At 43.3% G+C, this 21,720-nt stretch overlaps 1 protein-coding gene across 1 annotated transcript in view; it reads right to left on the bottom strand.

The window, feature by feature from the left end:
• LOC128746168 (uncharacterized) overlaps positions 1 to 21,397 on the bottom strand; it is a 58,798-nt gene extending 37,401 nt beyond the window's left edge. The window contains exons 1-7 of the mRNA XM_053843211.1: positions 21,316 to 21,397; positions 21,132 to 21,241; positions 8,417 to 8,512; positions 7,892 to 8,027; positions 7,640 to 7,773; positions 6,841 to 7,057; positions 3,373 to 3,386 (exon numbers count right to left, since the gene is read on the bottom strand). Coding sequence (XP_053699186.1) covers positions 3,373 to 3,386; positions 6,841 to 7,057; positions 7,640 to 7,773; positions 7,892 to 8,027; positions 8,417 to 8,512; positions 21,132 to 21,241; positions 21,316 to 21,397 — 789 coding nt within the window. The remainder of the gene's footprint in view (positions 1 to 3,372; positions 3,387 to 6,840; positions 7,058 to 7,639; positions 7,774 to 7,891; positions 8,028 to 8,416; positions 8,513 to 21,131; positions 21,242 to 21,315) is intronic.
• Between the last annotated feature and the right edge of the window lie 323 nt (positions 21,398 to 21,720).

Genomic DNA, 21,720 nt, shown 5'->3' with positions numbered 1-21,720 from the left:
ATCTATCTATCTATCTATCTATCTATCTATCTATCTATCTATCTATCTATCTATCTATCTATCTATCTATCTATCTATCTATCTATCTATCTATCTATCTATCTATCTATCTATCTATCTATCTATCTATCTATCTATCTATCTATCTATCTATCTATCTATCTATCTATCTATCTATCTATCTATCTATCTATCTATCTATCTATCTATCTATCTATCTATCTATCTATCTATCTATCTATCTATCTATCTATCTATCTATCTATCTATCTATCTATCTATCTATCTATCTATCTATCTATCTATCTATCTATCTATCTATCTATCTATCTATCTATCTATCTATCTATCTATCTATCTATCTATCTATCTATCTATCTATCTATCTATCTATCTATCTATCTATCTATCTATCTATCTATCTATCTATCTATCTATCTATCTATCTATCTATCTATCTATCTATCTATCTATCTATCTATCTATCTATCTATCTATCTATCTATCTATCTATCTCACATGTCACCACTTTTGTTTCATTACTTTCTTTTACTGTTCCCACCGACGATTATAAAAAAGTAACAGGCCAACTTGTTTCTGGCTTTCAAAAACGTCGATCGACAAAATATAAGGAATTATCGTGATAGAACTAGCCTCCCAGCGTTATGCAACCTGTTCGAAATAATAGTAAGCTCTGGTTTTGTCTCTCATACGGAAAGCTATATATCTGTTGATCAACCTGGATTTATACCAGGACGACCCATTTGCTCTAACCTTATGGATCTTACGTCGATTTGCGTCTCGCACTTAGAGCAGAAGACCCAGTTCGAAGTAGTGTACACTGATTTGAAGGCAGCGTTTGATCGTATTGACCATCGAATACTTTCACGAAAACTTATTTAACTTGGTGCATCACCAAATTTTACTGAGAGGTTAAATTTCTAGTTATGTCGAATACTACGTGTTCAGTTCATTTCCTGCTTATCCACTCATTTTTCAAGCAAATTGGGCATACCACATGGCAGCAATGTTGGCCCACTGCTTTTCACGCTGTACTTCAAAGACATAGCTTTGCTACTGGGTGACAGTTGTAAGTTAGTGTACGCAGACGATCTGAAATTGTATCTAGTTGTCTGGTCAATTGTCGTAATCTACAAAAGCTACTGGATACATTCGTCAATTGGTGTCGCACGAACTGGCTAATCGTTAGTATATTTCAAAGTGTCATGACATGACATTCCTTCGCATTGCTAGCTCTGTTATTTTCGAATGCAACATTGACGGTTAAAAGTGTTGAACAAGTCAACGACCTTGTCGTTACTAACGAATCACTCGGTTATTATCTCTAAAGTTACGCTGGCGAGATTACAAGAACCAATACTGCTTTTTTTGACATAGGACTACGTCTTTGTTTACTATACTGGGACTGGGTAGCACTTTGTGAAAATGAAAACAGAAGTGTAACGTTTGAATGAAAGATTTCAAACGGTAATAACTACTAAACTACTAGTCTACTGAACGAAGCTGAACAATTTATATGTCGTTGGTCAAAAAGACCAGCATGGATTTTATGGAGGGAGTAAGAGAGCAATTTTATTGTGGGCGTAAGAGGGGGGGGGGGCTCCCATACAAATGAAACACGAATTTCCTCATAACTCGAGAACTAATCAAGCAAATGGAACCAAATTTGGCATGTGGTGGTTTTTAGAGACCGGAATTTTTTCTATGGTGAATTGGGACCTTTGCCTTCATTAAGAAGGGAGGATTCCATACAAATGAAATACAAATTTCCTCATAACTTTAGAACTAATCATGCAAATGGAATCAAATTTGGCATGTGGGGGTTTTTGGAGGCATGAATTTATTTTATGATGGTTTGAGACCCCTCACCCCTGTGGTCGGAGGATAAGGACTCTCATACAAATAAAACAGAAATGTTGGCGTATGTGCCATATTTTCTGCTATGTAACAAGCGGTAAGGTGTGAAGGTAAACCAGTGAAACCTTCTCGGAGCAAGAGACAAGAGACAGACGGAGAATTGAATCTGAATATTTCGCTCTTCACTTTTAAAAATTTACGTAACCAATGACACTCACAGATTCTTATAAACTGCATAGAAATTTTGGGGGTTTGGTATCCCGACCCCCCTACTGAGGTGTGAGGATCCAGACCCACTAAAACCCTCCTCGAGTCTCCAGCCTCAATCCCTCCTGGAACCACCTTATCGGTATTACTTCAGGGAGGGGCTATTGTGCTTAACGCACACTCTTAGATAACTACTGGACTATGGTAGTTAGGCTGTTTATTCGCCGTTGATCGGCTTTCCAGCGGTTTTGTAGCTCAAGTACGATCTGGGTAGCAGCCGCATTGACCGCTCCCCAGACGTCCGAACACATCCTTTGGACTAAGTTATCCGGAGTAGTGTCCTGTCCGCTTGCTGCCATCATGTTGCTTCTCAGGCCCGCGAAACGAGGGCATATGAAGAAAGCATGTTCTGCAGTTTCCTCAACGTCCACGCATTCGGGACACGCGGGGGACTCCGCATGCCCAAACTTGTGCAGGTACTGTCTAAAACAACCATGCCCCGACAGAATTTGTGTCAGGTGGAAGTTGACTTCGCCGTGGCGCCTGTTGACCCATCCGGATAGTTCCGGAATAAGTCGATGTGTCCACCGGCCTTTTGTGGAATCAGACCATGCCCGCTGCCATGTGATCATCGAGGCTGATCTTGTGGTACTCCGTATGCCTCTAGTACCACGTTGGTTAAAGCACTCTACGTCCTCGCTGATGATGATACCAATTGGCGTCATACCCACTAAGACGCAGATTGCGTCATGTGAAACTGTGCGAGACGCACTCGTCACTCTTAAGCACATGAGACGATAGGTGCTTTCCAGCTTGACTAGATAGCTTTTGGTACCTAACGCCGATGACCACACCGGCCCGCCATACCTGAGTATGGACTGGACCACGTTGGCTAAAAGCCTTCGCTTGCTGCCATATACCGCAGTGCTATTAGACATCATACGAGACAATGCCGAAATAGCTGTGGAAGCCTTCTTGCAGGCGTAGTCGACGTGGCTCCCGAACCTGAGCTTGTCGTCGACCATGACTCCAAGGAGTATTAAGGACCGCGTTGACGAAATAGTGCAGTCCCCGAAGCTGATCTTTGCTTGCTGCACTTACTTACGGTTGTTCACCACGATAACCTATGTTTTAAGATGCGCTAGGTCCAGTTTCCTGGATCGCATCCAATCTTCAACAATGCTTATAGAGTGGGCAGCCGTCAACTCAACCTCTCTGACAGATTCACCGTAGACTTCCATGGCGATATCGTCCGCACAGCCGAAAATCACCACCCGTACCGGGAACTTTAGCTTCAACACCTCGTCATACATGACGTTCCACAACAGCGGGCCCAGTATGGAACCTTGCGGAACCCCTGAGGTGATTGGAACGCACTTTTGACCCTCTTCCGTGTTGTAGCATAGCACACGATTCTGGAAATAATTTTACAGAATTCTGTACAGCGACACCGGCACTTGGACGTTCCGAAGCGAGTTGGCTATGAAGTCCCAGCTAGCGCTATAACCTGGAACCTAAGAATTAAACGAATGCAGAAGAGGTTCATTCGGCTAGCGTTACGTGATCTTCTTGACAAGATCCTGTGAACCTTCTTTCATTGCTGTGCTCCTCAGCGTTCTCTCTGTTCTGCTGGACTGCTACAACCTCAACTGTACCGTATAACTTTCGTGTTTAACGAACCTATTGCAGTGTGTATTCGAACGTTTTCTTCGGCGGAGCACATATCTCAAGTAACAATTCTATATTTTATTACGTTCCTATAGTGGTTTTCATGACCAATTTCATAAAACCGCTAATAAAACTATGAGCTCCACCAGAACTTTCTGATGGCCGCTTTAAAACTGCCTTTTGTCCAAGTGGCCCACTCCTCAGAATGTTTTCATAACCTCTATAAGAATCAGGCTAAAGGCACAAGTAGTCATATGACGCTCTGCTGAAAGCAGCGATAAAACTTATTGGTTTTAATTAAGCTTACGCTGCTGGACAACCACTATCATAATTTAATAAAGCTTTTCGCTTTTCGCTCGGGTAAAAGCTAAATCAGTTCGTCAGCTTTGTCAACTAGAAAATAGATCCAAGCAGAAAAGTTAAAGTTTTACTGCCGGATCATTCTGATCGTTTTGGTTTATAGCAACCACAATAAAATACCCCATAGAACAATTGAAAAATTTTGAGCAAACTTAATTCGTTTGCAGCATATGCGCATTAAATTTTATCATGCATATCGACATAATGGGTAGATAAAATCAACGCGCCATTTAAATTTTGCAATTTTCGAAAACTGGTTGTTTCAACAGAATAAATATATTCAGTTAACTGTAGTTTTAGATTGTTTCATGTAAATTTTATGTGGTAATTAATTAGTTTTGATGATGATTACGGGCGAAGCCTACAATCAGTTAATCAATAAATGAATATTCAGTTAGTCAATCTCAATTTCTTGCAAAATCATTTTAGTTGTTGCCTGTGACAGGAAAACCGATTGATAATAACTTCCTTTCTGCAAAGTACTTAACTTAGATTAATTTTTGTTTGCGAGCTAAAACAAAATACAGGAATATCCCAAGCAATGTAGGTTTTATTGTACTCTTATGGCGGTCTTCATGACTTATTTTGGCCTTAAATGCCATCATAAGAGTGTAATCCCAGTAAACCATTTGGTTTATATATCTCGATTGCAACTGAGATATACGAAATCATATCTGAACGAAAAAGTTATATTTCACGCCATATAAGAGCATATATGTACCAAAGTGGAGGCGAGATACGTGCGAAAATTTTGACAACTATTTGTAATTCTATTTTGCGCAGTTTTTATAACACGCAACTAAATACTCCTGAATATATGATATAGATATAATCAAATATTGCAATTGTCTGTCCTGCTTTATAATTCACAGTCATGAATTGTATATGAAGACACGCACGACTGCAAAACAACTTACTGTTCACTTCGATTTGACATACTCTAATCATTATACAACTCCAATGTGAAATTGACATGAAAACAATTTAATGTGAACTTTCTATTACGATTTTGTGTTATCTGGGATAAAACCCAAAATGTTACTTGGGATGGCAATATGGCTTCGCATAAAAAAAATGATTTTGGTGTTGAACTTTAGTATTCGTCATAATAGTAGCAATAAATCTGTTTGGTCAGGGTGTTACCGTTTTAATAACCCTATAAAACTAACAAATTTATTGTGGTTTAACAAGCAGCCCCGATAAGATCAATTTTGATTGGTGCGCCATTTTGTATTGCTACGCAACACTTATGGTAAGTTTATAAGAGACGTGGTGCAGCCAACAAGTTTTATCGTGGTAATATAACTACCATAGTAAATTTGCTTTATTAACAGTTTTATTATGGTTTTATAGCTAGCTATAAGTGGGTTTTGGTTCGTATCCTCTCGGTATTCGGTAAAACAAAAATAAAACCAGAGGTAATGAATAATTGTGCAATGAAACCTTTTTAAAATACAAGTAAAATCAACTGACTTTAGAATTGTTACTTGGGATGTATGCATTTGGTGGACCCTTCGCTCAAATTTGATCAAAAAATCATCTGTATTTATGTCTCGTTTTTAACATTACAAATTTATCAGTCACGAAAGAACATACTTGTGAAAAAAACTATGCTTTCCAACACAGTTTTGATAGTGAAATTTACCGAGAACAGAGAAATGCCTCAGAATAAAACGAACTTAAAGTCAGAGTTCGAACACTCTCCAACGAAATTCAACTATCAACTCGGTTTGCTCCCTAATCCCCTCAACTGTGAGTTCGATACTAATGGCCCGGTTAAATTTAAAATATGCGACTGCTATAATGTACAGTTTCAAAATAATATTCAAAAGCAGATAATATTTTAAAACGAAGTGCATAAATCTTTGCCGCTGTAACCGTGCACAATCTGTCGGAAGGCTTCAGAAAAAATGAGATGTAAATAAATGATAAACATACTTTCCCCGGCCAGTCGAAGATCTGAAACTATATTCGAAGCCAGCCAGCCACCATACCGTACTGAGAAAGGAAACCGAGTTTTCATGTACTAGAGAGCATTGTTTTCCTCCGGAGCCAGACAATATTTGTGTCCCTTTGACTGGAAACCGTAAAAGTAAATGTTGTACAAATCCGTTCGCTGGAGAACAAAAGCACAAAAAAAGTTTGCTGCTTTGCTCGGATTGAATTTGCTTACGGTATCATGGAAAAGTAGACGACCTCCTTCGGAAGGTGGGGTACGTTGTGAAGAAGAAACTCTCAACCTACCAACCGACCCATTCGATGGCTTCCTTAATGAAGGAACCCGTACGAAAAAAAAACACCGTGTGTCTCCACCGAAAGCGCAATTTACTTAATTTGCTTTTGGGACATCACAAACCTACCAAATATCATTAAAATTTATCAAGATTCCAAGTTCGGGCGAACGTTTCCACGTTCGGTCGGAAACACGTTCGCAGTTAATGGCCGGCATTCATTTCACACTTTGTATCGCAGCGTATCGCATTTCACATTCCCCCCGCGCCCGCGACCGACTGACTGGACACAGACATTACAGTGCCAGTGCGAGTTCGGTCGTTTCTCCGTTTTACGCCCGTCTTCTAATGCCTTCTTGGCACACAACAGACACATTAAGGTGATGACCTTCGCGAGCGTTCCTTGTTCGAATATCCCCGCGCTGCTGGTGGACGGCACCTGCCGCAGTAACAATGACTCACCGAGCGAAGAATTTATCTCTAATGTTTTAATTACCTTTTGCCTTCAGCTTGAGATCCTTCAGGCTATTCCCGGTCCCAGAGCCTCCGGTTGCGGACCCACTGGCGCCGGCGCTGGCCGGCGAACCGACTATTACTTTTCCGTGGTACACCGACTGGGAAGCACTGCCCGAGGACGGTAGCGTCTGCTGTTGCTTCGTCCGGTGGCTGTTCTTGGAGCTGTGATGAAGCTGCCGGACGTGTGCGTCATCCACCTGAGGAGGGAGTAGTCATTAACGGGTAAGTTACGAGTTGTACGGTGAAGCAAACATCGAACGTTGCGCGGTCGAACTGACCGTGTTTGTCAAAGGTAAACAAAGAACCCATCGGCCGCGGTGAACAAAATGAAAACGGTAACGTTTAGTTAGTATTACACAATTCTCTACGGGCGGCTTCGAGTGGGCGACCCGACCCGGGCGGTTTCGCAAGAGGGACGACCTTTAGGGACGTTGTTTACTCAGAGCTCGTTGGCGGTTTATCAAAACAATGACTAATGAAAGGTCCGCGCAGCGGAAAAAGTCCGCGAGTAGCCGGGAAAAGGAAACGCAAACAAGATTCTTTCGTGCAACGGCACCGTCTCTCCTATCGCATCTCCCGAATCTATTTCAAACATTCAATTTCCGGTCCGGACTAATCGTACCTGGTACCTGGCATCTAGGCTGCTACCTTGTCAATTTCAAATGACCACCGAACGAAACCGAAGGACATAAATGGAAACTAACTACCGCGGACAAACAAACAAACAAATATCCGGCAGGCTGAAACCAAATTACGCCGACAGATAATAGATAACGAACCTGTTTTCCATTAATTAGCCAGGTGATGTGCGGAGCCGGCCGTGCCCGGGACGTGGTACAGTTAGCCACCAGCATATCGCCGTAGTACAGTTGCTTTTTGGCGAACTCTATCGTCGGTGGACCTTTCTGGGGAACTGCAAATAAAGTAAAATAAGTCAAATTAAATTGAAATTTTTAGGAAAAAAAAGTTTATTCTCCGATTAATCAACAGTCCGTCAGTCTAAAAAAACACACTAAACTGTGCAGACTTACGCATGACGTGCAGCGGTTCGTCGTTGGATGCCTTGGTGTAGATGGGAGTGTCGGTCGACACCTCGCAGTAATAGGAACCGGAAGCTTCGTAGTCAACGTTCTTCAACGTCAGCGTGGAGGGAGTCACCTTTTTCCACTGCAAATGGAGCAAACGATCCAGCCGGTACCGGGAGAATGGCAGAGGAAATACTGATTAGTTAAATTGCTCAATTATGCTCTGTATTGTCGCTGGGCTGAAGTGGCTTCGAGAGCAGACGGGGGAGGGCATGGGAGCTGGCTTAATTTGCTACTGGAGGGAAATTAAATCAAGCGGTGTTAAACACGCCATTCCGCACCGGACAGTGCAAAATTATTGTACGGTGAAGGTCAGGATCAACCAGTCAGGGCTCTTATCTATAGCAGCAAACAATCTGCATACAGCTGCGCAGCTGTTGTTGGAAAATATATGCTAAAAGAAGCCCCCACGCTCCACTTTATCCCCCACTCCAAGCGAAGCAAACAAGCAAGCAAGGTAATCATACTTACATCTATCTCGGCGCCGGGAATCGAAAAGTTCCGGTACGGTGGATTCCGACCCTTGATGTATTCGAATATTTTGCTGCCTCCCTTCAGGAACGTTACCTGCAGCCAGGTCGGTCGCGGTCGGTCGTTTGTAGTGAACAACGGCAGTCGAGTGAAACAGTCGAAGAGCAGCAGCAGCAGCACATGGATGAGCCCGAGCAAAAGCAATGGAAAAGAAATCAAAGCAAAAAGTTATGAAACGGAAGAAAGTTAGATTTTACGGCCTTATGTTTTTCGCTGCTTTCGAGCGCACGTCGCTGGCGTTGGGAAGGTACTTGAAAGATTCCGGGAAATGGTGGTTGGCAAGCAGGCATGGGCACGGTATAGTTGCTGGTACCCACCAGGTACCGGCATTTGCGTGATTTCTCTTTAAGTTTAACTTTAACTTGCGCTTAGCATAATTTGATAAAATTCCGACAAAAGAGTTAGAAGCGAGTACCATTCGGGTACGTTGGAGCGCTGTTTGAGAATATCCTACGGTAGCTATTCATTGATTTATCTAGTATTGCAAGATGAAATTGATGTCATCGACAGTATATTTTATCAGCCAACCATCTTTTGCATTAAGCCCTCTGAATAGATATTTGACATTTGCAATAATTTATGAGTAGGAAGGAAATTTTATATCTATTAAATCAAGGGGTGTTAGTGAAGTGTCTATTAAATCAATGGGTGGGCGAATGATAACAAAAACACATTCATAACACATACAATGATAGTGTTTGTGAATTTATACACTCGGGATCTATTTATTCAAAGCACCTTCAGAGTTATCATAGTAAATTGCTTAGATGACAATTAAACCTGGAAATGTAGAGAAATTTTCAAACTCAAAATATTAAGTATTGTGGATTTTCGGCTTTCCAGTCAGTTTTATATCGAAAACGGCTTTTTTATACTGCCAGGCAGCCGATAAGCCGAAAATCCTTAATACAATATATGTACCTCAGTCGATCTTAACACTAAAATATTACGGGACTGAGAAATTCGTAGAATAATAAGAAACTCACAGCACGACTAAGCATAGCAACATACTAAGCGTTTGAATAAATAAATAAAATTTGCGTTAATATCCTTCCTAAGGAATTTACAATTCGTACATTGCCTTGGTTTTACCACACCTAAATTATCATCAGGAAGTAGAACCAGAGCAATATTGTTGTTCTGTTCAGTTTCGTCATGCTTTGAGTTACATGGTTTACTGCCGCCATGATATCAAGGTCATTCCACTCGACAGTGTCCCCGAAATAAGAACGTAGTACATCACTCGCTCAAGCGTAGCTTTGAGCAGCTGCGTCAGTTTGTCCAGAAAACCGTTCTCATGCGTTATCTGGCATAGCTGTTTACACTCAACTCTACCGTATGCTGCTTTGAAGTTAACAGTGAGATCTATTGCTCTTGATGATAAACTATGCAACAAAAACTTTTAGAATTTTCACTTCATTTATGTTTCAATACTGCAATTTCGTAAAACAAAAGACCTTTTGAAATTTGAAAGTGCGTCGTTTAGTTCAAGTTTGGAGTTTTTGTGAATTTTTGGAAAAATTTACAGCTTTTATATTTTGTAACATTCACACACACACACACACACACACACACACACACACACACACACACACACACACACACACACACACACACACACACACACACACGCACACGCACACACGCACACACACACACACACACACACACACACACACACACACACACACACACACACACACACACACACACACACACACACACACACACACACACACACACACACACACACACACACACACACACACACACACACACACACACACACACACACACACACACACACACACACACACACACACACACACACACACACACACACACACACACACACACACACACACACAGGCCGGTGAAGGCCCTATCCCAGGTGTCAGTTTGGCTTTGTACGACCCTATATAGCCATTAAAATGGAAGCGGGAACTCTTATCCCTACCTCCACGCGGTGCCGGCTGGGGCGCAACCGGGCCTAGGGTCGATCAAATACCAGTCTTTGGTTGTACCCTCGGTTGTGTGCTAACAGGGAAAGGGGGGCACGTAGTGCCTTCGGGCGGCGTAGTGCAGTGGTGTAAAGACGCGAGTTTAGCTCGAGTCCCATGAGCCAGCTGCAGACGTCGTAGTGTCCTGTTATAGCTCAGGACTATAAACCTAAAAGCCAGGTCAGGAGTGTCGTGGGCACATTAGGGTCGGTTCCAGGAAGATCCTAATTATGGTATACTGGAATGACGGGAAAACGATCGGATTAGACGCTATAGGGCTGACGGCTGTGCTATTCTGCTACCTTAGGTAAGGAAGGGTGACACCTTCCCGAAACGGCGAGTAGGCTAATGGTACAGCTGCCTTCCGTCCCGATAAAACCGTGGCTGGTCTCTAGGTACGTTCAAAGCTCGTCACTCACGTCAAAGTGCGGTGGTGTAGGCTCAGATGGTACATTCCTGACTAACGCTGATCGGATGCTGACATCCCTATCCCCATGAAGGATAGGGGGGAGTGTCCCTAGCCATGGCCTCCCTGCTTGCATAGATACCCATGGGATCGTAAAGGCGACTACACAAATACGAGCGGAGATAGCGGCCTAGAGTTGGGACCCAACAGAAAAGATGAGTACAACCAACCAACAGAATGAAGAAGGAGACAATGGTACGACAGTAATGGCAGAAGGTCAAACCAATGCGTTTGCAAGGAGCGGAAAGCTGCTGAGATCACCGCTTTTCAACCTGTCGATAAAGCAAAGACCTAGGAGCAACAGTACTAGCGAAGACCAGCAAATCTCTCAGACAGAGCAAAGCCTGAGATTAAACCCTCTATTTACGCCGAGAAGTAGTCAAACCAGACAGGGGCGGTTGCCTGGAAACACAATATTGAGGACAATTATCACGAAGGTCAACGAGCTCTACGACTTAACGCAGGAAAAGTCCAACCTGCATAAAGAAGTTAAGAGCAGAGTAGTAGGTATAAGGACCCTCATGAAAAGCGCTTTGGAAGAGCACAATGCACTTGTGAAAAGAGCGGAGGTCGCCAAAAGCGCTCTCGCTGAAACGTTAGAAAACGTTGCGGCAGAAGCGCGAGCCAAGGTGAAGGAAACACAAAACCGGTCGGAGAAGAGGAAAAAAGATTCGCCAGTGGAATCCGAGCTGCCCAAAAAGCGCAAGGGCGACCAGAGCGAGAGCGATGAAGAGGGAGCGGATTGGAGCATAGCCACGAACAAAAAGGAGAGGAAAAAGAAAGAAAAGGAAAAGTAAACAAAATGCAACGAGGAAAAAACGGAAGCTAGGAAGCAGGAAAAAGGAAAACCCAATTCTCGCCGGGTAAGAACCAAAGGTGACGCGCTTATTGTTGAAGCAAAGGGAGAAACGTCATACACTGCTCTCTTTCAAAGGATGAGAGAGGACCCGAAACTGAAAGGACTAGAAGAGAATGTGATAAAATCTAGGCGCACCCAAAATGGTGAATTGCTGTTTGAGTTGAAAAAAGACCCGGCAATTAAAAGCTTAGCATTCAAGAAGATGGTTGAAAAGGTCTTAGGCGACGAGGCGAACGTGAGAGCCTTATCTCAGGAGACCACGATCGAGTGTAGGGAACTGAGCATGTTTACTGCGGAGAACGATCTGAGACAGAAGTTGGAAACCGAAAACATCTTGGGTAAGGTGCCGATGAAAATCCGGCTAAGAAAAGCGTATCGCGGAACACAGACCGCGACGATACGTCTCTCAACAGACGCAGCGAACAAGTTGTTGAAGTTAGAGAGAATAAACGTCTGCTGAGCAGTGGGTCGCTTCAGGACTATTTCGCGTGTTCCCAACCAATTGGAGAGGTGCTTTAAATGCATGGACTTTGGTCACCAAGCCAGAAACTGCTCTGGTCCTGACAGGTCCAAATTGTCCACATGATCCACATTGACCACATGACAGGGGGATTTCATTGCCCTGTGTACCGAAGGGCAAAGGCAAGCCAACAGTAACGGAGGTAATTCAAATAAACCTCAACCACTGCGACACGGCACAACAACTGTTGTGGCAGTCAACAACAGAAGCGAAGTGTGATGTCGCAATTATCGCGGAGCGGTATCGTGTTCCTCACGGTAATGGCAGCTGGGTGCCAGATAGAGCAGGAAAGGCGGCCATACAAGTAATGGGACGCTATCCTATTCAGGAAGTGATTTCGAACCTGCACGAAGGTTTAGTGATCACTAAAGTAAATGGAATTTTCATGTGCAGTTGCTATGCACCCCCAAGTTGAACAATAGAACAGTTCCACCATATGCTGGACACCTGTACACAGAACCTTGTTGGAAGAACGCCGATCGTTATTGGCGGTGATTTCAACGCCTGGGCGGTAGAGTGGGGAAGCAGATGCACCAACGTGAAAGGAAATAGTCTGCTGGAAGCTCCGGCTAAGTTAGAGGTAAGACTCTGCAACGAGGGCACCACAAGCACCTTCCGGAGGGATGGTCGAGAGTCCATCATCGACGTCACCTTCTGCAGTCCATCGTTGGTGGCAAACATGAACTGGAGGGTATCTGAAGAGTATACTCACAGTGATCACCAGGCGATCCGGTATTCCATTGGCACACGGAATCCCGCAGCAGCTCCAAAAAATAGAGTCGATAAACATAGGTGGAAAACGAAGGTCTTCGACAAGGACCTTTTCATTGAAGTACTACGCGCGGGCAGCGATTCCCTGGACCTAAACGCAGATGAATTGACGGATGTGCTAGTGAAAGCTTGCGATGCAACTATGCCAAGGAAACAAGAACCGAGGAACTACCGACCTCCAGCTCATTGGTGGAACGAGGAGCTCTGCGTACTTCGCGCTAACTGCCTCAGGGCAAGAAGAAACTTTCAAAGTGAAAGAAATGTCGCAGTGAGGGAAGAGCGAGGAGAGGAGTTTAGAGTGGCCAGGGCTGCACTAAAAAAGGCGATAAAGAAGAGTAAATCGAACTGTTTGAAGGAGCTATGCAGAGACGCGGATGTAAACCCATGGGGTAACGCATATAGGGTAGTGATGGCGAAGCTCAGTGGTCCAAGGATACCAACTGAAAGGTGTCCCGACAAGTTAAAAGCCATTGTTGAGGAGCTATCCCCGAAGTATGATCCAACCCTCTGGCCACCTACGCCGTATGACGAAGGGGAAGGCGGCGACGTTGAGCGCAGACAGGTTTCCAACGACGAACTAATAGCAGCTGTAAAAAAACTGAGAGCGAAGAAAGCACCGGGGCCGGATGGAATTCCCAACGTGGCCCTGAAAGCGGCAGTGCAGATGTACCCAGACATGTTCAGAATGGTAATGCAGAAATGTTTAGACGAAAGCCACTTCCCAGAGAGGTGGAAGATACAGAGACTGGTGTTGCTGCCTAAACCAGGAAAACCTCCGGGAGATCCAGCATCGTATAGACCCATATGCCTGCTGGATACACCTGGAAAACTACTGGAGAGGATCATTTTGAACAGGTTGACGGTATGCTTGGAGAGTGATCACGGACTCTCAGAGAGACAGTTCGGGTTTCGTAAAGGGAGATCTACGGTGGACGCCATTTGCACAGTGATCGAAAGACCTGAGAAGGCGTCCAAACAGAAGCGAAGGGGTAACCGATACTGTGCAGTGGTAACGATTGACGTTAAGAACGCGTTTAACTGTGCCAGCTGGGAGGCCATTGCACTAGCGCTCCATAGAATGAGCGTCCCTGACTATTTGTGCAGGATCTTGAAAAGCTACTTCGAGGATCGGGTGCTGTTTTACGAGACAAACAAAGGACAGAGGATGATCAGGACTACAGCAGGAGTCCCGCAAGGCTCTATCCTAGGTCCATCTCTCTGAAAATGTATGTACGACGGTGTACTAAAACTGGTTTTGCCTAGAGGCGCGGAGATCCTTGGCTTCGCAGACGATATCGTAGTAGTAGTAACATTGCTGGTGGTCAGCAACTGCAAGGCAGCTCAATCAGCGGAGATTGTTGTGGGAGAGCACACGATAGCCTCGAAGCGATGGTTGAAACACCTAGGTGTATGGATTGACGACCGGCTAAATTTCAACTACCACGTCGACTACACTTGCGAAAAGGCGGGCAAAGCGATTAACGCACTGGCCAGAATTATGCCAAACAACTCTGGTTCAAACAGCAGCAAAAGGCGCATGTTAGCCAGTGTATCCTCTTCTATACTGAGATACGGTGGACCTGCTTGGATAGCAGCGCTTAAAACCCAGCGGAATAAGAAGAGATTGAGCAGTACGTATCGGCTCATGGTAATGCGGGTCGTGAGCGCATACAGAACTATTTCTTCGGAAGCAGTCTGCGTCATAGCTGGAATGATTCCCATATATATCATTTTGGCAGAAGACAGCGAATGTTATAAGCGGAAGGATACCACAGGAATTCGAAAAGCTATGAGAGCGGAGTCAATGGCAAAATGGCAGCTAGAGGGGAACTCCGCGACTAACGGAAGATGGATGCATAGGCTAATACCGGTACTCTCAGCCTGGGTGAACAGAAAGCACGGAGAAGTGAACTTCTATCTGACGCAATTTCTTTCGGGACACGGTTGCTTCAGACAGTATTTACATCGATTCGGGCATGCAAGGTCACCCTTCTGTCCGGAGTGCGGAGATGTTGAAGAAACACCCGAGCATGTGGTCTTTGTATGCCCCAGATTTGAAGCGGTGCGCGAGGATATGTTCGCTCTAAACGTAGACAACATTGTTGAGAAAATATGTCTAGATGAGGGCACTTGGAACGTCGTCAATAGATCGATTTCAGGAATTCTGGTTGAGCTGCAGCGAAAATGGAGGACAGATCAGCAAGTCGGTAACGCCTAGCTTCGAAAGAGGGGTGATGAGCGTATAGAGGTGGCCTATTGAATGGACGTCTCTAGGCCGCACATGACACACAGATCAAAAGCAACGCGATTCTGGGCGCGATAAAACCCTAGACGGACTCATATGTGTGGGGGATGGGATCTTCCCCAAAATAGTCCCTGTACCTAGATGAACAATATTCAGTGTGGAAATGGAAGAAATCCTGCGATGGTGACTGTGCGGGGTGCGCGTTATGTTGGAGGGTACTTTCTTATCAAGTCACGTCTCGATAGGTGGAGAAATCCCGCTACGGAGGCCATGTGCGTGCTATTGGAAGGCACCCGATTTGGCTCACGTCTCGACGGGTAAAGTTCCTGTGAATGCGGTCGCGATGCTAGCTACACTCCCGTAAAGAAATCCTGCGAGGGTGGCCGTGAAGAGATGGACGTTAAGTCGGTCGCCATCTCAGCATCGGTGCACGTCTCGACAGGTAGCGGAGTAGTGCATAGGCACGCCCTCCTCCCGAAGTAATACCTAGCGGTGGTCTCGGGAGGATATGGGGCCAGGAGCAGTGAAGTTTTTAGTGGGTTAGAGTCCCACACCGTGCCACGTGATGCAGTGCATCATCAGTGTGCCAGGCATTGAGCTTTTCCTCACGGTAAAAAAAACACACACATACACACACACACATGGTAAATGGTTGAATAATGCGCTCCAGAACTACCACGAAGTTCCACAGCCTCTTATTTAGCAACTCTTATCTCTACCTCCTCGTGGTACCAGTCGCTAGTAGCAAACTAGAGGGTATCCGAGGAGTACACCCACAGTGATCACCAGCCGATTCGATACAGTGTAAGGCAACAAGAGACCGAGCAGTAAGGAGGATAAAAAGAGCTGAGCGGAAATGGAAGACGAAAAACTTCGACAAAGATCTTTTCGTCGAGGCACTTACAACGGGCGGTAAACCACTGAGTTAAAGTGCGAAAAGGTTTGCCCACATGTTGTTAAGGGCATGTGACGAGACCATGCAAAGAAAGCTATAACCTAAGAACCAACGTCGACTAGTGATGGGTTGAATGAGCAACTCAGCAACCTCCGCAGTAGTTGCCTCAGAGCCAGACGAAGATTGATAAAAGCAAGCAAAGCGCACTGCTACAAAGTGCTTTACCGTGACGCTGGCAACCTACATCGTACTTGGACGTCGAAGACCCCGATGGGGTACAAGGTAATGCTGGCCATTAAGGCAATCGGTACGATTGAGAGATGGATCCAAGGAGCGAAGCTGCAAGTAGCTCACACTAATCGAAAGTTTTGTTGGTGAGTAACTGCAAAACGGTGAAACGGGTGGAAATCACTATTGGAGAGTAGCCTCGAAGTGAGCACTGAAGCACCTAAAAGTGATGATCGACGATCGGTTTAATTTTAATAGCCACATGGACTATGTCTGTGAAAAGGTGGCGAAGCTCATTAATGCATTGTACCAGGAGTGAGGTGCAGCGTCCAACGGCAGATGGGCGCATACACTCGACCTGAATGAAAAGGAAGCATGAAGAGATGAACTTTCACCTGTTCTTATCTGGACACGGCTGCTTTATCTGAATCTGTTATAAACTTGATTAATTTTGTTTTTGCTTCCTAATTAGTTTGTTTTCGATTTGTAACATAATGGTTATGTATATCAAAATGTGTTATAAAACAAACATAATCTTGTTATGGCCTCCTGATCGGAGAGTTACAGTGGTGCCAAAAATTATCGAAAATGATCATTTTTACCTCAAGAGTTTTGGCTTATATTGTTTGACCATTAAACATATTTTAATAATTATGACCAGTGCTTAGAAATCTCATAATCAATTTATGCAATACGCCTGAATTGATGCAACACAGATGAAATGAACTCAGCATTGCCAATCTGAAAACAACGATTTGAGCGAGTCACTTGCATTCACGTTCGTGTTGTTCTCTACATTCATTCATTCTCGATAATAGTGAATGAATCATTCATCCATTTTGAACTGCCGACAAGAGCAAACAAAATTACAATAAACGTGAACATTGCTCCGAAATTATTTTTTTTGTTTAGATTATAGTCACTTTAACAGCTTATGCCATTCGTGACTTCTGTGGGGTTGGGATTTGAACCCGGGTCCTCGACGTGAGAAGCGTGAATGCTGACCACTACGCCGGGACTGACCCCATGAAATTTTAATTAATTTCCTTCGGCCAGCTTTTGGCTGAATTTAAAAAGCAGGTACAGTATTCCCCCCAATAAGGACGCTAATAGGGACCGCGTTAATCGAAACCGTGTTAATGGAGTCTACGTAGCATATGGGAATTGACTTAATTGGTTCCAACATGGAATAACTCGTGATCTTGACCGTACAGAACGTTGCTGGCTTGGACAAAGTTGTTCAGCAGATCGAGGACTTTTCGTTGGATTGTAGTATTTCGGAATTGCCTCACTGCGTGGCGCTAGCGTATATGTAATATTTTTGTATAGGCTGTATCTTGCGCTGCTGACTATCTAGAAAGTTGCGGTCTTCGGGAAGGTTGCTCAAATCACTACCACCTTCAAGATGGCATGAGAAATATCGCAGAACTGACTCACTACGTGGCGCTAGTGTATACGTAATATGCTTAGACAGGCTGTATCTTGCGCTGCTGACTATCTAGAAAGTTGTGGTCTTCGGGAAGGTTGCTTAAATGACTGCCACCTTCAAGATGACATGAGAAATAGCGCAAAACTGACTCACTACGTGGCGCTAGTGTATATGTGATATGCTTAGACAGACTGTATCTTGCGCTGCTGACTATTAAGAAAGTTACAGTCTTCGGGAAGGTTACTTAGATGACTGCTACCTTCAAGATGGTATGGAAAATAATGCAGAATTGACTCAACGGACGGCGCTAGTGTATTTGTGATTTTTTTGTTTTGCCATAAAACTCATGATTTTGGTAATGTACAAGAAGTTTCTTTCTTCGGAAAGGTTGTTTAAGTGGCAGCGGTTGTTTAACTAGTAAACTAGGTGGAAAAAAACAAAGAAATTTTTAATCACGCAAAAAAAATTGAGATTTTTAGGGATTTTTACTTAAAGTCTAATCGTGAAACCCGAATCTATTCTTGCTTTTTATGTATACGTTATTATTTTCCATGCAAAAACATTCCGTAATAGGGTCAAAATCGGAAGAATTTTTTTGCCGATTTTCGGAAATTACATTACATATTTGTACTTCCACTTTTGTTTCGTGCTAGAAGCGTCAACACTCCGTACACTCTTTTTTCGAGTACTTTAGGCTCCAAAACCCAGAGATCAATGATTTTATACAAAAAAAATTACTCAAGTTTAACAAAAATTTGTTTGCCTCCCGATTTTTAAAGCCAATTTTAAAAGGCGGGGGGACAAAAACTTAAAAAATAATTTGAAATGGCCTAAATGTTGCTAGAGAATAAAATTGAGCGTTGAGGGTTCAGCATTGCAAGGTACAGCCTGTATAAGAATACTACATATACGCGCCGCGAGTGAGTTCTGCGTTATTTTGCATACCATCTTGAAGGTGTCAGTCATTTGAGTAACCTTCCCGAAGACCGCAACTATTTAAATAGTTAGTAGCGTAAGATACAGCCTGTCTAAGCATATCGCATATACACTAGCGCCACGTAGTGCGTCAGTTCTGCGCTATTTCCCATGCCATCTTGAAGGTGGCAGTCATTTGAACAACTTTCCCGAAGACCGCAACTTTCTAGACAGTCAGCAGCGCAAGATATAGCTTGTATAAGAGTATTACATATACGCTGGCGCCACGTAGTGAGTCAGTTCTGCGCGATTTTTCATACCATCTTGAAGGTGTCAGTCACTTTAGTAGCCTTCCCGAAGACCGCAACTTTCTAGATAGTCAGCAGCGCAAGATATAGCTTGTATAAGAGTATTACATATACACTAGCGCCACGCAGTGCGTGAGTTCTGCGCTATTCACCATACCACCGTGAAGGTGTCAGTCATTTGAGTAACCTTCCCGAAGACCGCAACTTTCTAGATAGTCAGTAGCGCAAGATACAGCCTGTATAAACAAATCACGTAGACACTAGCGCCACGTAGTGAGTCAGTTCTGCGCTATTTTTCATGCCATCTTGAAGGTGTCAGTCATTCGAGCAACATTCCCGAAGACTGCAACTTTCTAGATAGCCAGCAGCGCAAGATATAGCCTGTAGAAGAGTATTACATATACGCTAGCGCCACGTAGTGTGACAATTCCGCAATAATATAATCCAATGAAAACCCGTTGATGTACTGATCAACTCTGTCGAAGACACCAATCTTCTATACGGTCAGAATCCCGAGTTATTCCATGTTGGAACCAATTAAGTTAATTCCCATATGCTACGTAGACTCCAATAAGGACGTTCGACCGCGTTAATGGAATCACTCGAGACCGTCCTTATTGGAAACGTTCTTATTCGAAACCGCGTTATTCGGGGGAATACTGTAGTTTAAAAAACTACACTTTGAGATATAAAATATCAGTCAAGAGCAAGAAAATTGACTGACAGGCAGTCGAGCAATCATTCAGTACTGCAATTCATGAATGAATTGTCTTGAAGGGTAGCAAACTGAGAAACGCATACACTCTCAGCAGTTTAGTTCAGTGGTTATGGGCTGGTAGATAAAAGAATACTACCAGGGGTAAAACTATACAATGCGCTTGATGCGTTTTATATTCGCCTTCATGCAGGGCTGTCAATTTTTTCGAACACTGAATTATGACTAAATTTCAGTGACAAATAAAAAGTATTTTAATACGGCTTGCAGGAAAAAATACATTGAGGCATATGACTGTATTATTGGTTGTATTATTGTTTCATCGTTTGAGAACTAAACAGATCTATCTGAATTTCGTTGTACACTCAAGCCGCTTTTTACGCGAAGGATACGTCCCGCGTAATTCAAAGTCGCGTAAAAAAACCGCCTAAATTCCGAAATTCGCGTAAAAAACAAACCGCGTAAAAAGCGAATTCAGTGTATTTTGTCCGAGAAGCTGAGATTTTTGATTAATTCGTAAGTATCTATGTATTTGCTGGCAGTCGAAAACAAGACATCCTGCCTATTCATTGCGTTCTTTTGTCAAATAAGTGAACATTTTTAATGTTAAACAAATCTCAGTTTAGCAAAAAAATAAATAAACCGAGCTCTCTTTGATTCTCACACCATGAAAACACAAAACAACGTGTCCCAAGTAACAATTTGGGTTTTATTACACTCTTATGATGGCATTTATGACCAAAATTGGTCATGAAAACCGCCATAAGAGTATAATAAAACTCACATTGTTGCTTGGGTATAGTTTCTATCTACAGTACTGCCTTATGATGGCTGCTTGAGAGGTACTCCAAAAGACTCAATCAAGTTGAAACGCCTTTAGCTCTTAACCATTTGCCATCTTGTGAACATTTTTGTTGCCTAAAGCATCATTAAAAGTTCCAACGCAGTATTACAGATCCAATTATAATACATTTTTCAGCAACGCATTAAAAGTTTTATCCGTTTGTCGATTTTCCGTTGTAGCACAGACCAGTGTAGATGAAAATTTTTTACTCCTTTTTTCTACATCTTTGGTGGCATAAGGTGTGGTAAAACATGCCGGCGATAAAATCAACCAAAAAAATTGAATTAAAAATCAATCAATTTTTTACACCACTTTTCACATTTGCTTTTCCATACCACCATCGAAGCAAAGCTAACATTAACCTAAAGCAAAAAAAAATGTTCCACCAAAACCTGTTGCATTTCCGAAACCATTCAATTACACATCCCTCACGCCAACACTCTTGTCGTTACATACGTACCTTGTACAGGATATTTGGTGCCGCATCGTTCTCGCAGTACAGCGCCACGGCACTGCCCCGTTCCACGTACTTTTTCACGACCAGCTGCACGTTCAGTACTGATTGTCCATCTGGAAAAAAAATAAAGCGAAAAAGAGAAACGAAATCAAAATATTGATTTACTCCACGGCGGCGCAGCGTCAACCCGGAAGAGCTTCGCTCCGACTGGAAGGACAGCGATTACAGTTTAAATAATCAATCGGTTCCGGTGGAACCGTCGTCGGCATGCGGTGGCAACGGCAGTTCAGTCGGATGCCGGTGGAGTGTTTGTTTTTTTTGTCGTAAATTGGTAAAACTCTGCCTCAATATTGAATGTTTCCGGCAAAATACAGAATGAACACGATTTTTCATAACGGATCAATCTACCTTGTTTCAGGCAAAAGTCGATTTTATGCTGTAATCACGGCACTTTATTGAATTACATTTCGATACGAATACAATTTCGGAATGGCATCGGGCAAATTATGCACTGTCAGTTAGAATGGAACAGGAACATTTGTAAATGTAAACCAAATAAATTATTAGAGAAGTTTTCATCCTTTAGTACGCT

This window comes from Sabethes cyaneus, chromosome 1, assembly GCF_943734655.1.
Source record: "Sabethes cyaneus chromosome 1, idSabCyanKW18_F2, whole genome shotgun sequence".
NCBI classification, from domain to species: Eukaryota; Metazoa; Arthropoda; class Insecta; order Diptera; family Culicidae; genus Sabethes; species Sabethes cyaneus.
The sequence above is the reverse complement of the archived record's forward strand: the minus strand, read 5'-3'. Positions and strand labels throughout refer to the sequence as shown.